This window comes from Artemia sp. Qi Xiang Cuo, chromosome 6 (assembly GCF_049724085.1).
Source record: "Artemia sp. Qi Xiang Cuo chromosome 6, ASM4972408v1, whole genome shotgun sequence".
Taxonomy (NCBI): Eukaryota; Metazoa; Arthropoda; class Branchiopoda; order Anostraca; family Artemiidae; genus Artemia; species Artemia sp. Qi Xiang Cuo.
The window spans coordinates 15,269,637-15,282,151 of record NC_142799.1 but is presented as its reverse complement, the minus strand read 5'-3'; the positions used below and the strand labels follow the sequence as shown (position 1 = coordinate 15,282,151).

At 33.1% G+C, this 12,515-nt stretch overlaps 1 protein-coding gene across 1 annotated transcript in view; it reads left to right on the top strand.

Annotated features, from left to right (window-relative positions):
• Positions 1–12,225, top strand: part of LOC148950906 (astacin-like) — a 15,092-nt gene extending 2,867 nt beyond the window's left edge. Inside the window, exons 2-5 of the mRNA XM_089090944.1 lie at positions 4,991–5,168; positions 8,582–8,715; positions 9,911–10,097; positions 12,005–12,225. Of these exons, the coding sequence (XP_088947070.1) occupies positions 4,991–5,168; positions 8,582–8,715; positions 9,911–10,097; positions 12,005–12,225 (720 nt within the window). The remainder of the gene's footprint in view (positions 1–4,990; positions 5,169–8,581; positions 8,716–9,910; positions 10,098–12,004) is intronic.
• The last annotated feature ends 290 nt before the right edge of the window (positions 12,226–12,515 follow it).

Below are 12,515 nucleotides of genomic sequence, written 5' to 3'. Positions count from 1 at the left end.
CCTGTAAAGCTCTTTTAAAAGATACAGAAACTACATATTTAACACAAAAATTTCGTTTTTAACGACCACCAAGTAAAGAAAAATCACACGGAATTGGGCAACTGAGTCTCTCAATCCCCTTAAAGATCTTTTAAAAGATACAAAAACTACTTATTTAACACAAACATATATAATGTAATTTCCATCAAGTAAATAAAAATCACACGGAATTAGGCAACTGAGTCTCTCAATCCCCGTAAAGCTCTTTTAAAAGATAAAAAAAATACTTATTTAACACAAAAATTTCGTTTTTAATGACCAACAAGTAAAGAAAAATCACACGGAATTAGGCAACTGAGTCTCTCAATCCCCCTAAACAACTTTAAAAAAGAAACAAAAAATAATTATTTAAAAAAAAAATTTTCAATTTAAAATTAATTACACAAAAACAAGGTTTTCCACTAAATTTTAAAAAACTGTAATTGATTCTTTTTTTTTTTTTTTTTTTTTTTTTTAAGAGGGGGAAAAAACACCAAAAATTTAATTTATTTTAATTAAAAAAAAACCGTGGTTTTAATCTTAAAATAAAACTATATTAAATATCTTTCAATATCATATCTTCAAAAATCTTCAACTTGTTATTTTTTTTTTGCCAGAATAAAAATAAATTAATATATAATTTAATTTTTAAATAAATCAAATTAGGAAAATAAAATTAAAATTTTTTTATAAAATAAAAGCTAAATTAAAAAAAAAAATAAAATAAATTAAATAATTTTTTTTTTTTTTTTTTTAAACTGAAATTAATTAGCGAAATAAAAAATAACATAAATTATTCCCAAAATTAAGGGGGCTGTCCCCCACCACATTGCATCGCTCTTTACGCTAAATTTTGACCTTGTCTCACAAATTTTTTTTTTTAAACAATAAAAAACTTTAGTGTAAAGAGCGAATCCTTATGATTTCAAATATATCAGTTTCATTCAGTCTAACTATACCGGTTAAAAGTTACGCGCATGAGAAAAATTTGCCTTGTTTTCGAAAAAGGGGGGAAAACACCCTCTAAAACTCATAGAACTTTAATGAAAATAAAATCATCAGAGAACCCTACTATAGAAGTTAAAAGCTCCTATCTGATCTTTATAAAAAATCACACCGTAATTTAAGAGGTGCCTGGATTTTTTTACAAAAAAATTCCTAAAAAAAAAGACCACTGATCTTGATAAAAAGGAAGCTTTTTTAACAATTAAAATATTTTTAAAATAGTTAACCAAAACTTGTACGGAAAGAATTTATTCATTAAATTATGTAAAAGACAATTTTTTTTTTTTTTTTTTTTTTCATACTGGGCTGGTATTATTTTCAAAAACACCCCTAAAAAAAAAGGGTCATTTATATTGATAAATAGGAAGCTTTTGTAACAATTAATACATTAAAAAATCAACATTTTATTCTAATCCCAAATTGCCGATCGAAAGCTGAGCACTTTTTTCAAAAAACATCTAAAAGACCCATTGATCTCGATAAAAAAAAAATCACACCGTAAATTTCAACCTATAAGAGAATTAGAGGTTTTTTCAGCTCCTAAAAACAACAGGCTTCTAAGTACATAAGTACCCTTAGTTCTAGTGTAAGGAAAGAATTTCTTCCTTAACTTAATGACAAGACAATTTCTTTTTAATATAATAATGAGAATATTTTTTACTCACCAAAAATTGCTTAGAATTATCCATTTTTCTATGTAAATGCTTTTTACAAAAAATGCCTGTAATGCTATCTCGAATATAATCAATACATTAAAAAATCAACATTTTATTCTAATCCCAAATTGCCGATCGAAAGCTAAGTACTTTTTATCGGTTTTCTGGTTTACCACTAAAAAAAGACACTGAACTTTTGAAATTGCGTAAATCCTCTTGACAAAGAGTGTAATGACCGAGTGTAATGACCTGTTTACCTACCAGAAAAACCGGAAGGAACGTAAAGGCCGCAAAGTAGTACCTTGGTATATACTAACGTTGAATTTCGTACTATTGAATAATTGCTCCTTTGTGGTTTCCTTTAGAATTGATTGGTGTGGTATGGTGCGTGCTATAGATATCCAAAGAGGTTGTCTCTACTGCCCAGATGTCGTCACCAAGAAAAATGTTTTTGGTAAAGTTTTATGACTACTGAATATTTCTAATATAATTCACTTGAATAACTAGTTAAGGCTCTAGTCTGTGGTCTTAGAAATCAAGTAGGGTAAATTCTGCTAATTAGGTCAGGAATGGAGGGACAACTATTCTAAGTTTTATTTGACCAGTCAAAAGTATTTCAAATAGAATGCGAAAAGGTAAATTAAAGGCTTCCAAAGTGAGCTGAAAACTCAGAATAACCACAATTGATTAGACACAAATTTATCAGTTCAACTCGAAACAAGGTATTTATTAATTATTTCTCTTAGTAAGAAAAAGTGCTCCTTGGACCTTAGGTTAACCTTAACTTCAACAGGGAATACCTTTGACTGAATTTCCCTAGACTGGAAAGAACTTTAAATTCTTAGCTTGACTAGTAATACTTCCCTTTTCTCTAGCCCCTCTGTATAGACAAAACGGTTACCTAGCTGTATAGACAGCAGAGAAAGGATTGAGGAGGCAAAAGAACGAGCTGGAAAGGGGGGTAACCCTTTTGCTCAGAATCCAAACTCCACCGCATAGACACCAGAGAGGGAATCTAGGAGGTAACGAAAAATCAGAGCCCAGGAAATCCCAATTTATATGTGTAAGATTTATTATAAATACTAGGCTCAAGTTCCAAGAGACACTACGGTGAGAAGAATGAGGGGTAAAATTCTATTAGCTTTCTGTTCCTTGTTGCAAGTTACCCGTCACGCTAGCAACTGGTTATTCTAAGTTAATAACAGTAATTTCAAGTTTCTGGAAATGAGCTCACTCGAGTTCTTAAGAAAGGGACGAATCTTAAGATTAATTAATTCTATATTGATCTTTCAATAATGCTATAGTTTTGACTGACCCTGCCCTAACTAACTAAAAGGGATAAGAGAAAATTAGAAAACCCACAACTAATCAAAGTAAAATTTAACAAGGACCTTGAGCTGTCTAAAGAGTTATCACATCTACTGCTGTGATCAGAATAGACTTTAATGTAATACGGTAATCAAACAGAATATCCAAAAGCTACTTTAAATTATCCGAGAGACTGAATGCTCTAATAAATCAAATGGGTAAGTCCTTCAAAAGGGAATATACAGTTCTGACTAAAGTTAGGGCCAAAAGCGAACTCAAACGATTTAGTTGACAATTTAGTTGAACACAGAAATAGGATATCTCGGTTTAAACAAAGTGACAAAAAGGTTTATATTATTATTTTAACTTTACATTTAAAGGAATTGACAAGGCAAGTGGTTGCCATAATCAGTTGAAGAAAGGTTACTTACCAAAGTTCTTCTCCTTTCTAATCTGATCTCCTCCAAAGACAACCCCTTTTTCTTTTAAATCTCTACGTTTTACTTGTTTAGTGTTTAATTGTGATTTGTTCAGAGACTAGTTTTGTTCCGTCCCTTCTCTAAACTTGTAGCCATTTGTAGCCATGTAAACTTGTTTGTAGCAATGAACCTTGCAAATTTGTAGCCATGTAAACTTGTAGCCATTTGTAAACTTGTAGCAAATTGTAGCAAATTGTGATTTGTTCCGGAAAATCAGCCAAATTTTCTCAGGCACGTAACTTTTGATGGGTAAGATTAAACTTAATGAAACTTAAATATTTGAAATCAGAATTAAAATCTGATTCTTTTGATGTATCTACTGGTATCAAAATTCCGTTTTTTAGAGTTTCGGTTACCATTGAGCCGGGTCGCTCCTTACTTACAGTTCGTTACCACGAACTGTTTGATTATTTTTTTTTAAAATTCCAAAAAACAACTTTTTGTAAGTAAAGTAAAGAGCCGAGTAAAATTTAAGATCAGCAGAAATGAATTTGCTTAATAACTTAAACAAAAAACGGTCAGATATTACTGTTATAGAATAAATGAAACCCAAAACGGAGAGAAATTAAATAAACGATTGTAGCAAACATAAATATAACACGTACTGACATAGATACATAAATAAATCTTGAAACGAATAAAAATTGAACTGAATGTTCAAGTCAAACTTAAAACAAAGAAAAATTAAAACAAACAGGAGATTGACTACTGCCCCTTTCCCCCTACCCTAACCGCACAAGTCTAAAGCCTGATGGGTTATTTGCGTTTTATTGAAAACTATATATATCTTAAACAATGGTGTTTCTGGCCTCTCTTGCACCCAGGACAAAGTCTTGATTAGCATCCCCTCTTTTCTTCCACAAAATTTTGAGGCCGAAATTTAGCAGAATTTTCATTTATTAATAAATATTTACAATTTATAAAATAATTAATAATTTGTTTTTTTAATTTATTATTTAAATAATCTAATTATTACTAATTATTCTATTTTAATTATTATATTTTTATTTTTATTTTATTAAATAATTTATAGTATATTAGTTATTTGTTTTTATTAACTGCGGACTCCACTATTAATATAGTTTGAAAAATTACAAAATGATTATAACGGTTAAACTATTTGCTTGAAATTTTGCGCCTCTAAACTTTCTTTGCCCGGGGAAAGTGCTTCCTCTGTCCCTCCCCTAAAATCGCCTCTGATCTTAACCAGTGTGTTTTGTTTTTCAAAACACCGACAACAAACAAACAAAACATCATTATAATAATCAATATGGCTGGTTCGAACTAATAAACATACTTTGAATATTTAATATATGATTATATTAATTCCTGGAAACTCAGCCATTCAATATTTAACTTCGCTGTAATTTATACTTCAATTTTAAATGTCAAAACATAAAATTAAATATCTTTAATACAATTCGTATTATTCTATGGTTATTTGTGAACTTCTTTACACGAAATCAAGCTGCAATTTAGCTTGTTGCAAACCATTTCTGAGCTGCACACGTGTTATTTTAAAAGAATTTATTGTTTCTTTACTTAGGAGGAAAGTTCAATTCCAAGCAGTATCCTTGGGAACAGGGACCATATTTACAAGGAGACATCAAATTGACTGAGGAGCAGGCAAAGAACGGACTCCTTAATGAACGCTACAGATGGGTTGATGCTACGGTTCCTTATGTCATAAGTGGTGACTATAGTAAGTCCTTTTATCTCAGAAACATCTTGAAATAGCATAGATTTTAAAGTAAATACTTTTTAAAGGATCTTAAGGACCTGAAAATAAAGTATATTGCAAATGTTTTCACTTTTCTTACTTTAATAAATAAAAAAATTATTAAAACTCTAAGGAATAAATATCAGTATATGTATATTAAACTGACAATCCACGATCATTTGTTGTTGTTTTTTTCATTAGAGTACAAATTATATTCTGGTCTTGAGAAGAAATGGCGGATTTCAGTCTTATAGGACTGAAATCCAAGACCAGAATCTCATGTTAATTTTTGCTATTGTTAATTTTGAGTTTGACTCGGTTATTTATTGTAATTTCTGTTCGTTTTTGGTTTCATTTATTTATTAATAGTGATTTGTGGCAGTTTTACACTTGGAAGATTATTTGACTTTATTTCTGCAAATTTTTGGTTTAATGGAGCTCTGTACTTTTTTTTGAAAAACTTGTTTTGCGGAAAAAAGTTTTTAAATTAGTTTTTGTTCGGTTTTTGTTTACATAGTCTTTTTCATAAGAAAAAATTAAAAATTTTATACCTTTTGGTTTTCTTTTGTAAGAATCCATAATTTGGCTTGCTATTTGTATGTTGGAGAAACTTTTTTTTACAATTTTTAATCTTGGCACAAACAGTAATGTTTAACTTAATTCTATACTTCCTCAAGTTAACCTTAAAAACAAAATTTAATACCATTCCCAAAAAATTCTATCTATGCTCTTTGACAGCCTGGAAGAGCTTACACTCTTTCATTTATTTAAGTTGTAAGAACAGAAGTAGCGATAGTAGTAGCCCGGAACCCCCATTCATTCTCGATATAGTAATGAGATGTATTTCTGGCAACCATGCACACAGTGCCTTTGGATTTAGTTTTAAATAATATTGGGCCAATTGCATAATTGTGGGGGTTGACATACAATATCCGTAGAGATATAGTTACTGGACCTTTCTACTATGCTGAACGAAATGGCATTCTCAAATTTTTGACTGAATGTGTATGGGAAACAATTGGGCTTGGAAGGAGGGCTGTTTGCCCTCCTATCTCTTTTGGCTCATTAAAAATTTTAATTTCTGATCAAATGATCTCCTTTAAAAAAAAAAATAATGACATTTTTACCTAATATAGAACTTCGCTGCCAATGATATAACTTATGTGCCCTTTTGAAAACGTGCATGCATATAGTTTTTTCGTTTCATTAAAACTCACCCTAAAAGATCTCTGAAAGTTTCACCTTAATAAACTCAGCGTCATTAGTTACAGTAACTGTAGTGGTAATATAAATAGTATACATGTAGTTTCTTCTGGCTAGTTCATAATTCGCCAGTACTTACCCTTAAAGGTCTAACTTAATAATATAAGCCATTCTTGAGATGTTGCTTTGTCACCCTTTTGAAAATCAATATGATAATTGTTCTTTTTAATTTAGTTATACATCTGTCTTAATATTCCTTGAAAACGTCACCTTCATACTCTTGGCTTGCGTAGTAGCAATAACTATAGTAGCAATAGTAGCAGTATGCACATATTGGTTTCTTCAACATCCCCTTCCCCACACGCTGAAAGTTTCAACTTAATACCATCAACCACCCCTGAAGAATTTCTGATACGTCCTCTTGACAACCTGTGTGAGAACAGTGTGTTTTAAATTAGTTCAATATAGTTTCAATATTTCCCAAACTTTTCCCCTTAATACCCTTAGTAGCAGCAGTAATAGTACCAGTAGTGATAGTACTAGTAATAGAGGCTGGTTGCCCTAAATTCGCTTTTTACCCTTGAAAAGGGCAGTAAAATTTCCAACTTCAAATCAAATGAGCTCCATCCAAAGTTTAAACGATCACTTGTTCCATAAAAACCTTATATATCCCGAATACCAACTTACAACCTTGCTCCTGGGATCTGGAGGGTTGTTTTCGCCCTGCAGTCATTGTTATATGCTCTTTGGGCTTTTGTGAACAAAAAATCTATTTAACAATTTCGATAGGATTTGTCTAAGGAAAAAAGGGTGTTGGGGGGGGGGGCTAGTGAACCTCCATGATTTTTGACTCTTAAAGGTAAACTAGAACTATATATTTTCCATCAAAAGAACCTCCTCTAAACCTTAGAAGATCATCCCTTCCATAAAAACCTTATATGCCCTCGGGAAATAAGTTACAGCCCTTGCCCCAGACTCTGGGGGTTATTTCAACTCCAAATTCCTTGTTATGTGATCTTTTGACTTTTGTTAACAAATACCTCTCTAAACATTTCTATCGGATGTATTTAAGGAAGAGGACGTGAAGAGGGGGGCATAGTTGCCCTCCGATCACTTTGACTCTTAAAAAGGGCAAATGGACTTTTCATTTCTGATCCAGTGAGTCCCCTCCAAAGTTTATACGATCACCAATTCCATAAAAATCTTATATGTCCCCTTTTATAGCCCCCTCGGGGTATATCCTACAACCCTTACCCTGAGGGCTTGGAGAGGAGGTTGTCATCCTCAAAGACATAATTAATTGACCTTTCAACTATGCTGAAGAAAATGGATATCCCAAGATTTTGATTGGATGTGTTTGGGGAAATGAAGAGCGTTGGAGGGGGGATGGTTGGCCTTTAATTTCTTCCGACTATTAAAAGGGCACTAGAAATTCTGATTACCAGCCCAATGAGCCCCCTCCGAAGCTTATGCAACTATCCTTTCTATAAAAACCTTATATGCCCCCAGGTATAACTTAGAATCCTGGCCCGGTGGGCTGCGGGGGGAGGGGGGTATCTTCCTCAAAGACAGAATTTCCAGACCTTTCAACTACACTGAATAAAATGACTGTCTAAAAAATTTGATTAGATATGTTTGGGGAAATGATGGGCGTGAGGAAGGGGGGCTGGTTGCCCTACAATTACTTTCGACTATTAAAAAGGGCACTAGTCCTTTCAATTTTCAATCGAATGAGCCCTTTTTGAAGTTTCTACAACAAACCCTTCTATACGAAATATCCTGGTCTATAAAAAAAAAAAAATAATAATACATTGTGCCCACGTCGCTCTTTACTTAGGCAGCGCTATTGCGCTGTCTATGATAAACTGCAAACTAAACAAAAGGTATACGAAAATAGAAATCCATTCAAATGGTGATAAAGACGTGTCTTCAAAAGTGGAATTCAAGAGAGCAAAGGGAAACATGAAGAAAAAAGACATGAGGGCATGAATGAACTAGGTTCTGGAAACTAAATGTTCTCATTTAAAACACAATTGGAGCAAAGGTAAAAAAAAAACTTATTTGTGAAGAGAATAAGAAAGAAACAGAAAGATGGAGAAAAGAAACGAGGTTGCAGTTAATGAAATTAAGCAAATTAATTAATTAAATTAATTAAGTTAATCATAAAATGTAAAAACAAATGTCTTTTTTAGCCCCTGAGCAGCTGGCCATAATCGAGGCATCCTTTGAAGAATACCACACCAAAACATGCGTCAAATTTGTACCTCGGACCGATGAGCGAGACTACATCGATATTAAAAGTGACCAGACAGGTTGCTGGTCATACGTAAGTTGTGCTTCATAATTACTTAATAGTAACTTTTTTTTTAATGTTACCCAGAACAAGTGTAACCATAATATTTTCCAGTAAAACCCTCCTCCTTATTCTGTTATTATTTTTTTATCTTATGTGACTACATAAAAAAGCATGATTTACTAAAAACATATTTCAAATAAAATAGTTGATTCGGGTGATTTTTCAGTACTTCCCCAGCTTGTTCATTTAAAACCTGATTATCTCTATTTTTCAGAATACAAAATTCCAAATTTCTACCAAATTGAAAATCCTATTTGTGCCAAACTCTGGCAGTTAGCTGCATAAAGTATTTTTCAGTAGGTTGCATCAAGACATGGCTAATTGTAGACAGAGAAAAGCCAAGACAGAGAGTCCAAGTAATTGAGAGGCACTTGCCTAGCGTAAGGAGAGGCATGATCTGATTCAAGAACTGCCTACTTACTGGGATACTAGGCTGTTTGAAAGCCACTTATATGACCATAAATATATATTTTTTTTTTTAAATATGTGTTTCAAGCATACTTCCCTTTCAGTTTATTTTTCTTGAAAAAAAGGCAAGTCATTTTTTTCTAAATATATTACTTTGCAACCAACAAGTCAGTGCAACGCTAAATCACTGGAGGCAGACAAAATGATAAACGTTCCTCTTAAATCCTAGTATGCTTAATGCTCTTTCTTTGGTGACTCCACATGAAAACACGTGAAGTTTAAATAGGGTTCACAAAAACTAAACACACAAAAAATGCGTGTTTTGCGCAAAAATTTTAAGACGTAATACGAAAAAGGTTAAAAAGTATCTTCATTTTAGGGTAGTAGGAGACCAAAACCCTGAGGACATTATTGTTGTGTGATTTTTGTGAATAATTCAATTTCTGTTTTGTCTCTAAAAGGTTAGGTGACAACAAATATCTAAATGTATTTCACCTCAGTTCTATGGTCACAAAAACAGATTGCTGACTTCTAAAACACTATCCAAAGAGCTAACTTTCCCTTAGTTTGGCAAAAGGGACACTTTGTGGGGATGTTTTCCACCTTGCTTTTCTCGCTCCTGTTCACTGCTAGGGCTTTCTTCTCACACATAAAGTCATATTTGTGTTTTGTTTTTCTTCTCTTTCAGTGATAATTTGTGCATTTTGAACCAATTAGTTGTTTTATGTCTTCACTATTTGGAACTTTCATAATATAGGTTGGACGAATTGGGTTCAAACAAGTGGTGAATCTTCAAACACCGGAATGTGAATTCTGTGGAAGCTGTGTCCGATACACTGGGACTCCAATCCACGAGCTTATGCATGCCATTGGTTTCCATCATGAGCAGACCCGATGGGATAGAGACGACTATGTAACAATTTTTGAAGAAAATATTGATCCAGGTATATAAGTGCTTGCTTAGTTTGGAAGCAGAGCCGTTCCTAGGGTGAAAACCGGGTTAGCTGCCCAGGGTACTGCAACGGGGGGGGGGATGTTGGCGTGGCGATTGCCCACTTTTACCGAATTTTTCACTTTGATTCGGCTTTTTTTGCTTGTATTTGAGTCCGGGGGAGGGGGCGCTGTAATTGTTTTTTCCCCAGGCACCATCAACCCTAGGAACGGCTCTGCTTGAAAACTATACCTCGCTCTTTTTAGATGCTGCTAAAAAGTTTTCCAGGTTTTCTTCTTATTAACTGTGCTTCAGCAAACCTTTAAAAGTTTTTGAAAAAAATTCAATTGAGTTTAATGTAAACTTTTTTTTTTACCAACCATATTCCTTTTCTAAGAATGGATTCCACGAAATGCCTATCGACATTGTATTCTTGTAGATCACTTTAGCTAGGTAGAATCCAATAATACTACAATCAGGAATGTACAAAAGATAATTAAAGCTTGTAGGCGTCTTAAAGCAATTGGTATTGCATGGAGATTATGCATTTGCGTCTCCAAGTAACGAAACAGCAAGAAGGGGAAAAAAGCTTACCATGCTTTAAAAAATTGGTTTTACACGCCCCGGCATGCAGGCAAAGGACAACTCTTTTAGACTTGCTCTCCTTTGTAGATATCTCAAGAGTTTTGTGACTTCTTCGACTGTCTTCTTCGACTGTCTTCTTGTGACTGTCGGTATTTTCTTGTGAACCACTTGTTTAAATGTGTTTTCAAGTCTGCTTCCCATCCGGATACTTTTGATCTCATCACAAAATGAATCTTTGCATGTGTACCTGTCCAGGTTTTCTGCGATACACGGCATCCAATTCGTTGTAGAGCCAGAATTGCATGATTTAGCAAAGGAAACACTGACGTTTTGTTACTTATTTGTTTGCTTAGTCTTTGCTAGAATAGAATTCCAAGTCAAGGAATCCAGTAGTATCAATTTTGAGGGGAGATCTTTTGCCCCCCCCCCCCCGCCTAAGATTAAAAAATTGGAAAAAATATTCTAAGGCCTAGATTTCGGAAAATACATTTTGTCCCCCTCCCTAATTGTAGGACCTTATAGGCAAGGTTTTTTTCATTTGATCTATTTATATTTCAAACCCACAGTTATAGATAAAGGCCATCCAAAATCACATCATATTGTTTGCAATAAATAAGTTCAGGGTGTCCTTTGTTTGAAACTACAATGTTGCATGAAAAATGATAGCAAATAATGTAGCTCGAATACAAAAACTAAAATAAAATATAGACATTTCATAAACATCACAAATAGACACAACAGGGTTGATAGTACATTTCGCTCCCATTCACTTTTTTTAATCAAAGTTACGTCATTTACGTTCTGAATTTAACTAAAGTAACTAATATATGAGGAGTTTTATACCAATGTATAATTCGATACAATCCTTACATAACCAATAGATACAAGAGGGTCAATGGTACATTTCACTCTCATTCACTTTTATTAATCAAACTTACGTCATTTACGTTCTAGATTTAACCAAAATAACTTATAATTAAGGAATTATATACTAATGCATAACCCTGATACAACCCTCACATATCCAATAGATATAACAGGGTAGGTGGTACATTTCGCTCTCATTCTTTTTTTTAACCAAAATTTACGTCAATTACGCCCTGGATTTAGCCGAAGCAACTAATATCTTAGTAATTCTATGCTAACGTATAACCCTGTTTTTACATGTAGTGTCACCTTGCTGCACAGTGAAGAAGTCAAATTAAACGGCCTAGTATGGAAACCAAATATTCCACACTCTTCGTCCATGTCGTCTTCGAAAAGTTGTAACGCAATAATATACAGCAAACCTATTTATCAGTTATAATTATTAGCCCTTATAATTTGTCTTTTTAGATATGCTCCATAACTTTGACAAGTATGATGAAACTTATATTACTGCTTATGGACAACCATATGACTGGAGCAGCGTGATGCATTATTCTGAGTACTCCTTCAGCATCAATGGAGAACCTACTATACTTTCAAAGGTAAAAATGTTGTCTGTAGCGTTGAGTGTCTCTGCCAACATTTTAAAACTTTTATTTAACTGTGTTTGTTTAAAGGATAAGAACTAATATCTTTAAAAACTCAAATACCGGTGCAAAGGTACGGTATTCGTGTACATGTGCAAGTATAATGTATGGGAATTGATAGTTGGAAGGAGAGGCAGGCGCGGTCTTAGAACGGATCTTACAAAACCAGTTTTTTAAAAAAAATAAGAAATGTTTTAAATTTTTAGAACTGGCTTATCTCTTATTTGGTAATTGGGCTCACATCTTATTTCGAATAGACTTGTCGTTAGGTGATCCCTCTCTTATTTGTAGCTATTTTTATTTGTTTTAAGTTTGGTTCGATAATCCAGTTG